This window comes from Acipenser ruthenus, chromosome 9 (assembly GCF_902713425.1).
Source record: "Acipenser ruthenus chromosome 9, fAciRut3.2 maternal haplotype, whole genome shotgun sequence".
NCBI lineage: Eukaryota > Metazoa > Chordata > Actinopteri > Acipenseriformes > Acipenseridae > Acipenser > Acipenser ruthenus.
Window position 1 is genome coordinate 48,163,637 of NC_081197.1, and position 17,279 is coordinate 48,180,915.

The following is a 17,279-nucleotide window of genomic DNA, read 5'->3' on the forward strand; positions in this document are numbered from 1 at the left end:
TGTTGATCTCCGTGAGCGCACCCGCTGTCACATTGAAGCGCTTGAAGCGCTTGAAAACACAGCACAACATTCCCTAATAACACTTGCAATGCATTATGACTTCAAAGGTATGACTTTAAGTCTATGACATTATTATTTATTGATTTTATTTTGTTTTATTTCTTTGATCACCAACTGCCACGACAACACACTCGTTTTTTTATGCAGTACTCCTGACGAACTTCACCCATTGACCGCATCGTACCGGCTCTTAAGGTAGCTTGTGTTGGAGCAGCAGGACAAGCTCGCCATCCCGCCCGCTGCTTTCCTGCATTAGTGCTCACCAAAACACAACGCACCCAGGGGAGAGATACCATGGTAAATAGGTAACCTATTTACCATGGTATCCCTCCCCTGCGGCGGCTGCTCTTGATCTCCGGCTGCTGTTGATCTCCGTGAACGCACCCGCTGTCACATTGAAGCGCTTGAAGCGCTTGAAAACACAGCACAACATTCCCTAATAACACTTGCAATGCATTATGACTTCAAAGGTATGACTTTAAGTCTATGACATTATTATTTATTGATTTTATTTTGTTTTATTTCTTTGATCACCAACTGCCACGACAACACACTCGTTTTTTTATGCAGTACTCCTGACGAACTTCACCCATTGACCGCATCGTACCGGCTCTTAAGGTAGCTTGTGTTGGAGCAGCAGGACAAGCTCGCCATCCCGCCCGCTGCTTTCCTGCATTAGTGCTCACCAAAACCGTTCGCCGAAACAAAAATAGGTAAATAGGTAACCTATTTACCATGGTATCTCTCCCCTGGGTGCGTTGTGTTTTGCGCCGGCTGCTCTTGATCTCCGTGAGCGCACCCGCTGTCTCCAAACCTTGCAGAGCAGCACATTGAAGCGCTTGAAAACACAGCACAACATTCCCTAATAACACTTGCAATGCATTATGACTTCAAAGGTATGACTTTAAGTCTATGACATTATTATTTATTGATTTTATTTTGTTTTATTTCTTTGATCACCAACTGCCACGACAACACACTCGTTTTTTTATGCAGTACTCCTGACGAACTTCACCCATTGACCGCATCGTACCGGCTCTTAAGGTAGCTTGTGTTGGAGCAGCAGGACAAGCTCGCCATCCCGCCCTATGCTTTCCTGCATTAGTGCTCGCCAAAACAAAACGCACCCAGGGGAGAGATACCATGGTAAATAGGTAACCTATTTACCATGGTATCCCTCCCCTGCGTCGGCTGCTCTTGATCTCCGTGAACGCACCCGCTGTCTCCAAACCTTGCAGAGCAGCACATTGAAGCGCTTGAAAACACAGCACAACATTCCCTAATAACACTTGCAATGCATTATGACTTCAAAGGTATGACTTTAAGTCTATGACATTATTATTTATTGATTTTATTTTGTTTTATTTCTTTGATCACCAACTGCCACGACAACACACTCGTTTTTTTTAAGCAGTACTCCTGACGAACTTCACCCATTGCCCGCATCGTACCGGCTCTTAAGGTAGCTTGTGTTGGAGCAGCATTACAAGCTCGCCATCCCGCCCGCTGCTTTCCTGCATTAGTGCTCACCAAAACAAAACGCACCCAGGGGAGAGATACCATGGTAAATAGGTAACCTATTTACCATGGTATCCCTCCCCTGCGGCGGCTGCTCTTGATCTCCGGCTGCTGTTGATCTCCGTGAGCGCACCCGCTGTCACATTGAAGCGCTTGAAGCGCTTGAAAACACAGCACAACATTCCCTAATAACACTTGCAATGCATTATGACTTCAAAGGTATGACTTTAAGTCTATGACATTATTATTTATTGATTTTATTTTGTTTTATGTCTTTGATCACCAACTGCCACGACAACACACTCGTTTTTTTATGCAGTACTCCTGACGAACTTCACCCATTGACCGCATCGTACCGGCTCTTAAGGTAGCTTGTGTTGGAGCAGCAGGACAAGCTCGCCATCCCGCCCGCTGCTTTCCTGCATTAGTGCTCACCAAAACCGTTCGCCGAAACAAAAATAGGTTAATAGGTAACCTATTTACCATGGTATCTCTCCCCTGGGTGCGTTGTGTTTTGCGCCGGCTGCTCTTGATCTCCGTGAGCGCACCCGCTGTCTCCAAACCTTGCCGAGCAGCACATTGAAGCGCTTGAAAACACAGCACAACATTCCCTAATAACACTTGCAATGCATTATGACTTCAAAGGTATGACTTTAAATCTATGACATTATAATTTATTGATTTTATTTTGCTTTATTTCTTTGATCACCAACTGCCACGACAACACACTCGTTTTTTTATGCAGTACTCCTGACGAACTTCACCCATTGACCGCATCGTACCGGCTCTTAAGGTAGCTTGTGTTGGAGCAGCAGGACAAGCTCGCCATCCCGCCCTATGCTTTCCTGCATTAGTGCTCGCCAAAACAAAACGCACCCAGGGGAGAGATACCATGGTAAATAGGTAACGTATTTACCATGGTATCCCTCCCCTGCGTCGGCTGCTCTTGATCTCCGTGAACGCACCCGCTGTCTCCAAACCTTGCAGAGCAGCACATTGAAGCGCTTGAAAACACAGCACAACATTCCCTAATAACACTTGCAATGCATTATGACTTCAAAGGTATGACATTATTATTTATTGATTTTATTTTGTTTTATTTCTTTGATCACCAACTGCCACGACAACACACTCGTTTTTTTTATGCAGTACTCCTGACGAACTTCACCCATTGCCCGCATCGTACCGGCTCTTAAGGTAGCTTGTGTTGGAGCAGCATTACAAGCTCGCCATCCCGCCCGCTGCTTTCCTGCATTAGTGCTCACCAAAACACAACGCACCCAGGGGAGAGATACCATGGTAAATAGGTAACCTATTTACCATGGTATCCCTCCCCTGAGGCGGCTGCTCTTGATCTCCGGCTGCTGTTGATCTCCGTGAACGCACCCGCTGTCACATTGAAGCGCTTGAAGCGCTTGAAAACACAGCACAACATTCCCTAATAACACTTGCAATGCATTATGACTTCAAAGGTATGACTTAAGTCTATGACATTATTATTTATTGATTTTATTTTGTTTTATGTCTTTGATCACCAACTGCCACGACAACACACTCGTTTTTGTATGCAGTACTCCTGACGAACTCCACCCATTGACCGCATCGTACCGGCTCTTAAGGTAGCTTTGTTGGAGCAGCAGGACAAGCTCGCCATCCTGCCCGCTGCTTTCCTGCATTAGTGCTCACCAAAACACAACGCACCCAGGGGAGAGATACCATGGTAAATAGGTAACCTATTTACCATGGTATCCCTCCCCTGCGGCGGCTGCTCTTGATCTCCAGCTGCTGTTGATCTCCGTGAACGCACCCGCTGTCACATTGAAGCGCTTGAAGCGCTTGAAAACACAGCACAACATTCCCTAATAACACTTGCAATGCATTATGACTTCAAAGGTATGACTTTAAGTCTATTTCATTATTATTTATTTATGTTATTTTGTTTTATGTCTTTGATCACCAACTGCCACGACAACACACTCGTTTTTTTATGCAGTACTCCTGACGAACTTCACCCATTGACCGCATCGTACCGGCTCTTAAGGTAGCTTGTGTTGGAGCAGCAGGACAAGCTCGCCATCCTGCCCGCTGCTTTCCTGCATTAGTGCTCACCAAAACACAACGCACCCAGGGGAGAGATACCATGGTAAATAGGTAACCTATTTACCATGGTATCCCTCCCCTGCGGCGGCTGCTCTTGATCTCCGGCTGCTGTTGATCTCCGTGAGCGCACCCGCTGTCACATTGAAGCGCTTGAAGCGCTTGAAAACACAGCACAACATTCCCTAATAACACTTGCAATGCATTATGACTTCAAAGGTATGACTTTAAGTCTATGACATTATTATTTATTGATTTTATTTTGTTTTATTTCTTTGATCACCAACTGCCACGACAACACACTCGTTTTTTTATGCAGTACTCCTGACGAACTTCACCCATTGACCGCATCGTACCGGCTCTTAAGGTAGCTTGTGTTGGAGCAGCAGGACAAGCTCGCCATCCCGCCCGCTGCTTTCCTGCATTAGTGCTCACCAAAACCGTTCGCCGAAACAAAAATAGGTTAATAGGTAACCTATTTACCATGGTATCTCTCCCCTGGGTGCGTTGTGTTTTGCGCCGGCTGCTCTTGATCTCCGTGAGCGCACCCGCTGTCTCCAAACCTTGCCGAGCAGCACATTGAAGCGCTTGAAAACACAGCACAACATTCCCTAATAACACTTGCAATGCATTATGACTTCAAAGGTATGACTTTAAATCTATGACATTATTATTTATTGATTTTATTTTGTTTTATTTCTTTGATCACCAACTGCCACGACAACACACTCGTTTTTTTATGCAGTACTCCTGACGAACTTCACCCATTGACCGCATCGTACCGGCTCTTAAGGTAGCTTGTGTTGGAGCAGCAGGACAAGCTCGCCATCCCGCCCTATGCTTTCCTGCATTAGTGCTCGCCAAAACAAAACGCACCCAGGGGAGAGATACCATGGTAAATAGGTAACCTATTTACCATGGTATCCATCCCCTGCGTCGGCTGCTCTTGATCTCCGTGAACGCACCCGCTGTCTCCAAACCTTGCAGAGCAGCACATTGAAGCGCTTGAAAACACAGCACAACATTCCCTAATAACACTTGCAATGCATTATGACTTCAAAGGTATGACTTTAAGTCTATGACATTATTATTTATTGATTTTATTTTGTTTTATTTCTTTGATCACCAACTGCCACGACAACACACTCGTTTTTTTTATGCAGTACTCCTGACGAACTTCACCCATTGCCCGCATCGTACCGGCTCTTAAGGTAGCTTGTGTTGGAGCAGCATTACAAGCTCGCCATCCCGCCCGCTGCTTTCCTGCATTAGTGCTCACCAAAACAAAACGCACCCAGGGGAGAGATACCATGGTAAATAGGTAACCTATTTACCATGGTATCCCTCCCCTGCGGCGGCTGCTCTTGATCTCCGGCTGCTGTTGATCTCCGTGAACGCACCCGCTGTCACATTGAAGCGCTTGAAGCGCTTGAAAACACAGCACAACATTCCCTAATAACACTTGCAATGCATTATGACTTCAAAGGTATGACTTAAGTCTATGACATTATTATTTATTGATTTTATTTTGTTTTATGTCTTTGATCACCAACTGCCACGACAACACACTCGTTTTTTTATGCAGTACTCCTGACGAACTTCACCCATTGACCGCATCGTACCGGCTCTTAAGGTAGCTTGTGTTGGAGCAGCAGGACAAGCTCGCCATCCTGCCCGCTGCTTTCCTGCATTAGTGCTCACCAAAACACAACGCACCCAGGGGAGAGATACCATGGTAAATAGGTAACCTATTTACCATGGTATCCCTCCCCTGCGGCGGCTGCTCTTGATCTCCGGCTGCTCTTGATCTCCGTGAGCGCACCCGCTGTCACATTGAAGCGCTTGAAGCGCTTGAAAACACAGCACAACATTCCCTAATAACACTTGCAATGCATTATGACTTCAAAGGTATGACTTTAAGTCTATGACATTATTATTTATTGATTTTATTTTGTTTAATTTCTTTGATCACCAACTGCCACGACAACACACTCGTTTTTTTTATGCAGTACTCCTGACGAACTTCACCCATTGACCGCATCGTACCGGCTCTTAAGGTAGCTTGTGTTGGAGCAGCAGGACAAGCTCGCCATCCCGCCCGCTGCTTTCCTGCATTAGTGCTCACCAAAACCGTTCGCCGAAACAAAAATAGGTTAATAGGTAACCTATTTACCATGGTATCTCTCCCCTGGGTGCGTTGTGTTTTGCGCCGGCTGCTCTTGATCTCCGTGAGCGCACCCGCTGTCTCCAAACCTTGCCGAGCAGCACATTGAAGCGCTTGAAAACACAGCACAACATTCCCTAATAACACTTGCAATGCATTATGACTTCAAAGGTATGACTTTAAGTCTATGACATTATTATTTATTGATTTTATTTTGTTTTATTTCTTTGATCACCAACTGCCACGACAACACACTCGTTTTTTTATGCAGTACTCCTGACGAACTTCACCCATTGACCGCATCGTACCGGCTCTTAAGGTAGCTTGTGTTGGAGCAGCAGGACAAGCTCGCCATCCCGCCCGCTGCTTTCCTGCATTAGTGCTCACCAAAACACAACGCACCCAGGGGAGAGATACCATGGTAAATAGGTAACCTATTTACCATGGTATCCCTCCTCTGCGGCGGCTGCTCTTGATCTCCGGCTGCTGTTGATCTCCGTGAACGCACCCGCTGTCACATTGAAGCGCTTGAAGCGCTTGAAAACACAGCACAACATTCCCTAATAACACTTGCAATGCATTATGACTTCAAAGGTATGACTTTAAGTCTATGACATTATTATTTATTGATTTTATTTTGTTTTATTTCTTTGATCACCAACTGCCACGACAACACACTCGTTTTTTTATGCAGTACACCTGACGAACTTCACCCATTGCCCGCATCGTACCGGCTCTTAAGGTAACTTGTGTTGGAGCAGCAGGACAAGCTCGCCATCCCGCCCGCTGCTTTCCTGCATTAGTGCTCACCAAAACCGTTCGCCGAAACAAAAATAGGTAAATAGCTAACCTATTTACCATGGTATCTCTCCCCTGGGTGTGTTGTGTTTTGCGCCGGCTGCTCTTGATCTCCGTGAGCGCACCCGCTGTCTCCAAACCTTGCAGAGCAGCACATTGAAGCGCTTGAAAACACAGCACAACATACCCTAATAACACTTGCAATGCATTATGACTTCAAAGGTATGACTTTAAGTCTATGACATTATTATTTATTGATTTTATTTTGTTTTATTTCTTTGATCACCAACTGCCACGACAACACACTCGTTTTTTTATGCAGTACTCCTGACGAACTTCACCCATTGCCCGCATCGTACCGGCTCTTAAGGTAGCTTGTGTTGGAGCAGCAGGACAAGCTCGCCATCCCGTCCGCTGCTTTCCTGCATTACTGCTCACCAAAACCGTTCGCCAAAACACAACGCACCCAGGGGAGAGATATACCTATTTATCATGGTATCTCTCCCCTGGGTGCGTTGTGTTTTGGCGAACGGTTTTGGTGAGATTAAAATATCGGTACTTCATTTATATGGGGGCGAGCTTGTCCTGCTGTGATGTCACGCATAAATTAGCCGCAGCTTCGAGTGAGCTGGACATTTCATAGAGGTGTCAACTTCAGAGTTGTTTTTTATACACTTAAAACCTATACACTAAACTACACAGATACTTTTATTGACCTACCAGCAGTACTATACAAGTGAGTTATGAAAACAATTTAAAATCATTGCACCACACGTTTAAGAAGACAAGGTTGGTATGGTGAGGTCGTTTCTAGTAAAATGGTTTCATATTTAAATGGTTCAACTATAGATTTGTATGCTCTACTAATGTAATGTCTAGTAAGAACCATTAGGTATTTTCAGACACCTTTCACCACGCTTACTTTTGAGGGGCATTTTATAGTGTATTTTTTAAAACAGTAACTGTTTGAACTGGATGTCCACTTTTTTATTCATTGGTGTCAAATGCAGGTAGATTTTGTAATTATGAATACATTGCCATTACATAAATCAATTTATAACACATGTATTTTGCATAAGTGCTGTCAGTTTATCTTGAATATATAAGAACCATTTCATTACATAGAAACACTAAGCAGTATCTATGGCACATGGTTTTTTGACACAAGCTATGCATGATTTTAGAATATGAGGGTAAGAGGGATACCTATGATTTCTTAGTCAATATATGGAAAAATAGAACAAGATTAGTTACTTGAAATACTGGAAATGATCACAACCCTTTTTTGGTATGTGCTTGGAGTACATATCTCCACCACCCATACATACAGTCTACATTCACCAAACCTTACCTGTAGCACATCAAGGGGAAGCAAATGAAATAATGTTTAAAAACAAAGAAACAAAAAAAAAAAGTTATTTACTGTGTGAACCTGTGTTGATGAGGCTACAATGACTAATACAAAACCTTGGCTTTCTTAATTTGTGAATCACTGAGCCTAGACACCTTCTCAACCTCTTCCTTGGTAACAGGTAAGCACCTACAATATGCAGCGTTTTTTAATTTGTTTTGGATCTTATACCTGTATTTTAGTTTTAAATAGTGGCATATATATATATATATATATATATATATATATATATATATATATATATATATATATATATATATATATATACACACACACACACAGACACACGGTCCCTACAATATCCATAATGTTTGGAGAGCTCAGAAAACATAATGACCGCAGATGACCACAGAAAACTGAATGTGGTTCTAAATATGAGTTTTTTTAAGAGAACTTTTTTAAACAAAAAAAAAAAACAATTCTCTACTTTTCTGACACAGTGTTGTTTTCTATTCTATTTTAAGACTTCATGTTAACTCCACACAACTTCAGATGGTCATTACATAACACTGTGCAAACCAATACCATAATAAGGACGATTGCTCCCACAACCATATTTGATTTTATACTTCGGTGTAATTCCTTGGTATTCATTAACAACATCATCAGGCAGTTTAATCTGCTGTGTACTCTACTTCATCACATAGCAGATCCCCTGTTAGTCCATCTGCATTCACCAAACAATATTACTGACCAGAAAGATATAAATGAAGTACCGATATTCAAATCTTCTTGGGCACTATACCCTTCTGAAATATATTCCAATTTTTTTTCAACCTATTGGGGATCATTAACTTTAATACACTGTAGAGGGAGACTGCTGATAGTCCCCCCAAAAATAACACAGTGGATTTGTTTAGAGCCAAGTCACGACTAGTTTTGTTTAGCTCCTCCTCTATTCAGTGGCAAAGCTATTGTACTCACTATCGCTGCATTCGTCAAAGTTAAAATATGAATAGAATACATGCAGTGGTTATAAAATTAAATGTTTTGTGGGTATGTGTCGAAAAGTTCTACTCTAAACCAATCGAAAACAAAAGCTTTTATTTAATTTAATTAATTTTTTTACTTCCGAGCCCTGTGGTTTGTTGCCTGGCAACGTAGCACGCTGCAAACAGTAGCTCTTGGAAACAAACAGAGCAGAGGTGTTCCTGGCTTCAGCAGGGAAACTGTGTTTCCCAAAGACAGACCTATACAAATATATATATTCTGTTTACCTTCTAAAAAAACGTACATATTTTTTATAATGGAAGACGATGTGTCGGGTGTAAGGATTTCCCCACCTTTTTTGAAGTTTTTGGACGTCAAAGCAGGCAAAAGTTACAAAGCAATAGTGTGTGTAAAAAATAATGGCAAGACCAGCAAAAGGATACAAATAAAGGGGGCCGTGTCAAAGGTAGGTTACTACTGTAAAAGTTAAATGTAAAACTATACATTAGATGTATACTGTGATTTACTAGGTAATTATTACGAGTTTAGTCGACCGTTGGTCAGATGTATGACCGTTGAAAAATTTATGCCGATAATATTTACATTTTACCCATGTCGTATGGTTTTCTTTTTTTATATGGAATATATAATATCCGTACGATTTTTTTTTCGCACAAAATACAATTAAAACAATGTTGCTTAAAATTCGAAGTCAAATTACTCCTGTCTGTAAACCCAAAAATTGTGAAATAGTTTTTTTTATTTTATTTTATTTTATTTTTTAGCATACACTGTACCTCTTATAATATTCATACTCCTGATTCTTGTTAAGTTTGTCATTTAAGAATGCAATCTGGTGTACTCTGGACATTACAACATTGGTTTCTTTACAATAGTAATAACTACTATAGCATAAAGGGGAAAACCTATTAATTCTGTAAAATATAAAATTAAATTTGTTAGGAGGAAGTTTTGTGTAATACAAATGTAAAAGTTATAGAGACCAGTGTGTCTGTATTAAAATATTTAATGTGCATTAATTCCTATATTATCTGCCTGAACAGAACTTCAAGTTGACTGTAGTGAATCCAGATAAACCCATTGCTCCTGGACTACAAGTGTTTGCAACTGTGGAATATCTGCCAGAAAATGATGAGAATTTCAGAGACAGATTAATCCTCTTAGCTGATGAAGCCATAATGGAGATCCCTCTTTTAGTGTATGTATGTACATTAGTTTGAATTGAAAAAAAAAACCAACAAAAAACACAATAAGGAACTCCATTTAACATTTACAGATCTCAGCATGAAGTCAGTTGTAGGTGCACATAGTTGTATTTAAAAAAAAATCCCCCTGGTTTTTAAATGAAAAAACAAACTTAATTTGGTTAATAATTGTTCAATGTAAAACATATCTAGAGCGCTACAGTATATCTTTCAAGAGACTGTACTAGTTTTTGTGTGAAGTGTGAGTGGATAAAGCACTTCAGCAGTGTATGGTTTTGCTTTATCTGACAGGCTACACACATTCCCATTTGTTTGTCTCTTCTTTTGGCAAGTTAAGCCCTCTAAATACACAATTAAGTGTGACGGGGGCTTTAAAACTTAAGTGCCAAACCAATGAACCATACTGTATTTTGTAGAAAGGTCTCTGAACAGTTTGTGTGCAGTCTGTTTCTATTACATATTTTTAGAGAGCTGAGAACTGAGATTAGTATTTAATGGTAAATAATGTGTGTATTTATTTGCTTAATCTAAAATATAAACATGAGAAAGTTTAGGTTTTTGACATTTTTTTAAATATGGTGAATAAATTCCAGACAACCAATGTTTTAACTATATTTAATGAAATGCCACAGATGATAAAATATTGTTTTGTAGGTTTTCTTCATCCTGTTATCTTGACATTGAATCAGAAGTTGATTTTGGAAAGGTGGTGGCAAACAGTACGGTCCTCAGTAAGGAAATAGGAATTGTTAACCATGGATCTGCTCCAGGTAAATGAATTAAATACATAATATTTCTGTATCTTTATATATACTATAACATGTCCTCCTTACTGTGCTATCATATTATACTTGTTTTGTAATTTTAAATGATGAAAAAATAGGTTTTCATAATTGTTTTATATAACAGTTTCTTGGCTCACAGTTGGTTTGAAAAATTGAAAGTAATGTGTATATTTCTTTTTATAATTGTATAGGTGCTTTCAAAATAAAGTACCAAGGCAATTTGCCTATCACCATTGTTCCCACCAGCGGAATAGTGGAGCCAAAGACAATGCAGCTAATTAAAGTTGAGCTGTGTACTGACAGATCAAGGACCATCAACGAAATAGCAATGTGAGTACTAAGTGACAATGCTGGATTATTTGCAGTTATTTTGATATGTCTCTCATAACAACACTATTTAATTAATACAGTTTGAAACCACACATTTATATTGTAAAATACATTCTGCATATAAAATAAACCCAAGACTATGCTTTGTAGCCTTTAAAGATGTGATGGAGTCAACATCTAAAAGTGTTTAGATGTTGACTCCATCACATCTTTAAAGGCTACAAACCACTATTAAAATTGCCTTTTGTTGTAAAGAAAAAACAAAACAAAACAAAACAGAATTTAGGCTAAACATAGTTTGTATTTTATGATTGCATTGTGATAAGTAGTTTCTGGTTGTTTTGATTCCCTTTAATTTTTACCAGAGTGAAACTACAAGACTCTGTGGATGCAACTTTAAACATAAAAGCAGAAGTTGTAGAGCAAGTTCTTGAACTTTTAGACACATCAAATCAGAAGCTGGAATGTGTGCGTTTTGGGCCTGCCTACTTTGGAACATCCAAAGTAGAACAGGGTATTCTATACAACAACAGTCCTGTACCCATCAACTGGGTGGCTGTGCTTCAGGATGATGCCATTGGAGCAGAAGTGGTAAGTAGTGTTTGGCTGTCAATTATCGAATGTGATCTAATAGTATATAATATTGTTTTACTTTTTTTTTTTTTTTTACCAGGGTACAGACTTGGAAATGACCACTGATGCAGCATTATTGGAAATGGGACTGAGAAACCGAGTGAAAGATGATATTTCAGAATTGGTATCATGTCTTCCTAGTGAGGGAACACTTGGGCCATATGAAAAGGCAGCTGTCTCCCTTTGCTTCAGTCCATTATACAACAGGTACAAATTATGTGTTCTTCTTTAAAATAAAAATCAGAAAACAATTAATTGTAAGTAATCTTTTTTATAACAATGTTTAAATTGCAGTATGTTGTAACTGTTGTAAACAATGTTTTTAGTTGCAATGTTTTTTTTTTTTTTTTTTTTTTTTTAATAAATAGTCTGGCTCTTAAAGATCCCACTGGTCATCAGCATGGCTCTTTTATCCAGAAAAGTTAGACAGTGCTGGGAAAACAACGGAACAATTTTTCTACATCCATTGTTACAAAATCAGTGTACTGTATATTTTTTAGGGTACAGTTCTACTGGTACTGTTCTGTTTTTTGTTGTTGTTATTTTACCAAAGTATTTTGTTTTGTTCCAGCAATGTTGGCGAGCCTGCAAAACAGGATTATGCTCTTTTCATGAAATTTGAAATTGTTGGCAGTAAAAACAGCTTCATTCAGGATCAAAATAATAAAAACCTTCTCACTAAAGGTAATCAGTTTTCGAAAAATATATATTTATTTATTAGTTTTATGTAAACGTCAATAATATTAGCAGCTGTGTCCAGTGGAGGGAAGCATATTACGTATACCATACACTCTACTGTACTCTACCATACTCTCTACTGCAGTCCTCTATCCAGGTAAATATTAGTGGTGGGCAACGATATGAAAATTGTATATCGATATCGATAATATTGAAGTATTCCAAAACACAGAAAAATATAATAACACAATTGCAATGTCAAACATATATAGATATATAGACGTTAACAGATATTTCCATATGAAAAGCAATAACTTACTTTAACTTAGTGGTGCTTTGCTTCACGATATCCATGGGGAAAAACAAGGTCTTGTTATATTGTGTTACTATTCCATCATCAGCCACCTCAAAACTGAAATATTTCTAAAGTTCACTGCGCACAGACTTCGGGGTTGTTATTTTCTAGCCGATCCGGAAGTAATTGAATCTTCAGCCAATCTGCGTATAAATGCTGACCTCTAAAAGTATTAAGTACGGTGTCAATTTGAATTTTGCATTATTTTGAGATGTGTTTTGATGTTTTAAAAGTACAAAATGCAATGAACCGCTGATGCATGTGTATATCTCAGAATAATGCAGCATGCAAATTGCGTTTGGTACCTAAACGCCAATCAGTCAAATAAAATGGTAAAATAATACTTTAGTGTGTGGTGTTTGCCTACGAGACTGACAGTGATTGGTATGCATAGGGTTTGTTGTATCTTAATAAAAAATAAACTTGATTATGCTTCATTTGTATTTTTAGCAGTATTAACAATATGAATTATGTCTCTGCGAGTGTAAGTGAATTATAATTTTTTAATCCCACGATATCGCAATATGGAAATTATCAGAATATCGATATTGGTGCCCATCACTAGTAAATATTGTTTTTCTATATGCATTTTCACAATGAACACACAATGAAGTTAACGAATGTGTGCTTATAAAAAGCTTTGAGAATTACCCCCCAAAGAATCCTAATTTCTGTTTTGATTTTCCACATTTAGATAAAAAACAAAACTGTGTTGAGTTAGCACTAACAGGCACAGGTCTTCCAGTTGATTTAACAATCAATCCAGGACCACGCTTCAGTTTTAAGGAATGCAACATGGGGGAATGTGTCGACATCCTTTGTGAGCTGCAAAACAACTCTCTATTGCTTCCTGTGGTCTTCGGTTTCCGCAAAACTGCAAATTTTAACATGTCTCCTTCTAAAGGAAAAATAAATCCTGGGCAGCAACAGGTAATAAAATACCTTTTTTCTTTTCTTTTCTTTTTTTTTTTGATGAAATGTCACTTTATTCTACAATTGGCAGTGGGTGCCCCAGTGCTTTAATATTTTATTTTTGACCACTTTAGTGTTCATAGTACATATGCAGTCTCATTACCAATAGAATGTTCCTAAACCTTTTCTTTGGGATAATAAGGATAGATATAACAGACCTCCTTCCCCAACCAGCCCTTCCTGTGTTTTCTGGTAGCATGGGTTTGGCTAATGGTAGTTAAATAGTAATGGTATAATAGTACTATAGGATCCAATATCAATTGTTTTATTTTTTAGGATGTCATGCTGTCTTTTGCTCCACATCAAGTTGGTTCTTTTAAAGTAAACCAGCTTATAGATGTGTTTGGCCAGGAAGCAGTGCAGGACAGTTGTTCAGTTCAGCTGAAGGCAAGCCCTTTCCATCAGATTACTCTCTGCTTTACTGGTGTGTGCAAAACCATAACCAAAAATATCGAACCCAAGTTTAATCCTGGTAAGTCGCTTCCATTATTTTGTAGGCAACAACAACAACAACAAAAAAAAAAAACCTTAAATAATTTAAATCCCACTAAACATTGTGATGCTTATATCCATTCTTTGTGCTCCATGTTAAGGTATAACACCATCAATTTCCAATGAAACAGGACAGTTTGTTGAGGTGAAAACTTACAATTTGAGGAAATACAGTAGCTCAGCCCGCATGGCAGTACTGAGCGCTGCTAAAACAGGAATCCACACCCATAAGAGAAGCAGGAGCCTTGACAAAAACGCACTGGTGGCATTTCCCAATGACCGCTATGCCAGCATAAGACCTACCTTGAGAAATGAACAGTACAGGTAAATCTTGTGTTGTATGTTGTGTAGATTTTAATTTAAGTGATTTCATTTTTAGGCACCTTTCCTGCTTTCTTTATGTGTCTTTCTGATTCGTTATGTGATAATGGGAAATTGTCAGGGATGGGGTTAATTCCTGTCACTGGCAAAAACATGTGAAAATGAGAGAGAGAGAGAGAGAGAGAGAGAGAGAGAGAGAGAGAGAGAGAGAGAGAGAGAGAGAGGGAGAGAGAGAGAGAGAGAGAGAGAGAGAGAGAGAGAGAGAGAGAGAGAGAGAGAGAGAGAGAGAGAGATAGATATCAATGCTCCTGTATTTTGTATTTAAAACCTCACTGTGATAGTGACAGACTTGGGTGACGGATTTTCTGTATCATTTTTGTTTGCGCGACTTGTTTTTGTTCAACCTTTTTATTTTGGCTTGTTTAGCTGTGTTTTTCTTGTTTTTTTTCATTTATAAAAGAAACCTGCAGTCCTTAAGTCCCGAATCTCCTTATCTGCCTCCTGACTACCTTTGACACCCTGCCACTCTACCACAGACGTACTATAAAATCATATAATAAAGCTTACATGTGCAAGATGTTTACATTAGAAAACTGCTGTTTTTATGCACTTTTTGATTTTCACAATAATACATTGATACAATATGTTCCAGAAAAAGCTACAACTTGTCTATATCTGAATAATATTTAATTTGTTTTTGGTTTTATTTAGAACTATTTTTACAAAGGCTGAGAGATACAATTATGTGGACCCTGATTTCGCCTATACAGAAGAAGAAGAAAAGCAGATAAAAGCACATAAAGATTATTACTTTCAATTCATTCAAAGTTTAAGAAAACAGCGTATTCAGAAGGAGAAAGAGAGGTAAAACATAACAGTTATCTGCATCATATATTTTGCACTGTTTATTTGGACTTTATATAAACAGACTATATTCAGTACATTTATTATAAGAAAAAAGATCTAATCAAATATTGGTCTAATTATTGTTGTTTACATTGTGAAAGATTTTGATCATTAACAGAAATGTTACTTTTAAACTCCATATGCTTGAGCAGCCAGAGAAATAAGATACAAATAAAAGTCAAAGTAATAATTAGATAAAACTGCCTTAAGGAGGTCACACAAATAGCACATATAGACACATTAAAAGTTATTGTAAACAGAACAGCATAATAATATTTCAGAAGTCCTCAGATATTTCATACATACAATGGATTGTGGAAGGAAGATTGAGGTCATTTACTTTGTTATGTTTGCTGTTATATGTTGAATTTACTGTAAATATCTTCTTGTTGTTTCTGCAGAGATTTGGCGGATGTCAAAGATAAAGTAGACATTGGTATCAAACCAGCAGCAGGGTTGCATCCACAAAGGCTTTCAGTCAGTGACATTGAGGTAGAGCAAAATGAGGAAAAGCCTTTACAAAGGAAAAGTCAACTCCTTACCACACGTGCATTGGCAGAAATAGAAACCAGATCGACAACCAGACCAGTAAGTTAGAGAGAAAATAAAACTAAACTGAACTTACACAATTAACATATATAAATGTAAATACAAGTAAAAAAGAAAACTGTTAGAGGAAATAAAAATACCCTATTACAAGGCTAGCATAAACTCTCTTGGAGTATATTCACACATGTTGTGACTTACCTACCCAACTTTGTGTGCTGAATTTTGGTAATGGCACAACACAGGTCATTGTGAATACATTGGGGCAAAAAGGCCACGGAAGCTTATACTACATGGTTAACATTGAGTGTTAACATCACAGAGTGATTCATTGCTTAAAGAATGAGCTGAGGACTAAAACCCACAGCTTAAGTTCTGCTAATAGTTCATTAACTATGATTTGCACATGTGGTCTTCAACGGAGCCCCCTGTGGTCACTTTGTTTATTTCATCATTATATGTACATCAGTTTAGTTATATGGCTTGTTCTGTGCTGGTAATAAAATGCAGCACTCTACTAATCCAGCTAGATAAGCCCTAGTATGTGTGGATACACCCCAAGCAAAGCTACAGCCCTCTATTATGCTACATTTACATGTTTTCAATTACTATGGTATTATGTACTGCATTGCAAATATAACATAACAATGCCTTTCCTCTTGCAAATAATACACATTTAGCTAAAATGGCTTGCTGTAACATGTATTTTTACATTTCCGTTTTCTAATAGGTAACAGATGGGCTTAATGTTGTGCCATCTACACCTGAAGAAAAAGAAGACTGTAACATAACCTTGACGGCACAGCAACTTCACCAAGTTATCATTGGTAAGGGAAAACATGTATAGTCTATAAGAAAAGGAAAGTTAATTTGCCATGTTATTAGGTACATGTGTAGTTTTATGATAAAACATATATTTTATTACTGGATATATATATATATATATATATATATATATATATATATATATATATATATATATATATAATTTTCAATAAGTTAGTCATTAATGTGTGTGCTGTGCATATAGCTGTGCATGTTGTGTGTTCTTAATAAA

The 17,279-nt window shown here is 38.6% G+C and overlaps 1 protein-coding gene across 2 annotated transcripts in view; it reads left to right on the forward strand.

Moving 5' to 3' along the window:
• Positions 1-8,994: 8,994 nt before the first annotated feature.
• LOC117405785 (cilia- and flagella-associated protein 47-like) overlaps positions 8,995-17,279 on the forward strand; it is a 178,965-nt gene continuing 170,680 nt past the window's right edge. For both annotated transcript variants that reach the window (XM_059030139.1, XM_059030140.1), the window contains exons 1-13: positions 8,995-9,444; positions 10,043-10,197; positions 10,859-10,974; positions 11,181-11,319; positions 11,685-11,910; positions 11,993-12,159; positions 12,524-12,636; positions 13,680-13,915; positions 14,234-14,429; positions 14,551-14,773; positions 15,482-15,634; positions 16,078-16,264; positions 16,953-17,049. In XM_059030139.1, the coding sequence (XP_058886122.1) occupies positions 9,295-9,444; positions 10,043-10,197; positions 10,859-10,974; positions 11,181-11,319; positions 11,685-11,910; positions 11,993-12,159; positions 12,524-12,636; positions 13,680-13,915; positions 14,234-14,429; positions 14,551-14,773; positions 15,482-15,634; positions 16,078-16,264; positions 16,953-17,049 (2,158 nt within the window). In that variant the 5' untranslated portion in view covers positions 8,995-9,294. The remainder of the gene's footprint in view (positions 9,445-10,042; positions 10,198-10,858; positions 10,975-11,180; positions 11,320-11,684; positions 11,911-11,992; positions 12,160-12,523; positions 12,637-13,679; positions 13,916-14,233; positions 14,430-14,550; positions 14,774-15,481; positions 15,635-16,077; positions 16,265-16,952; positions 17,050-17,279) is intronic.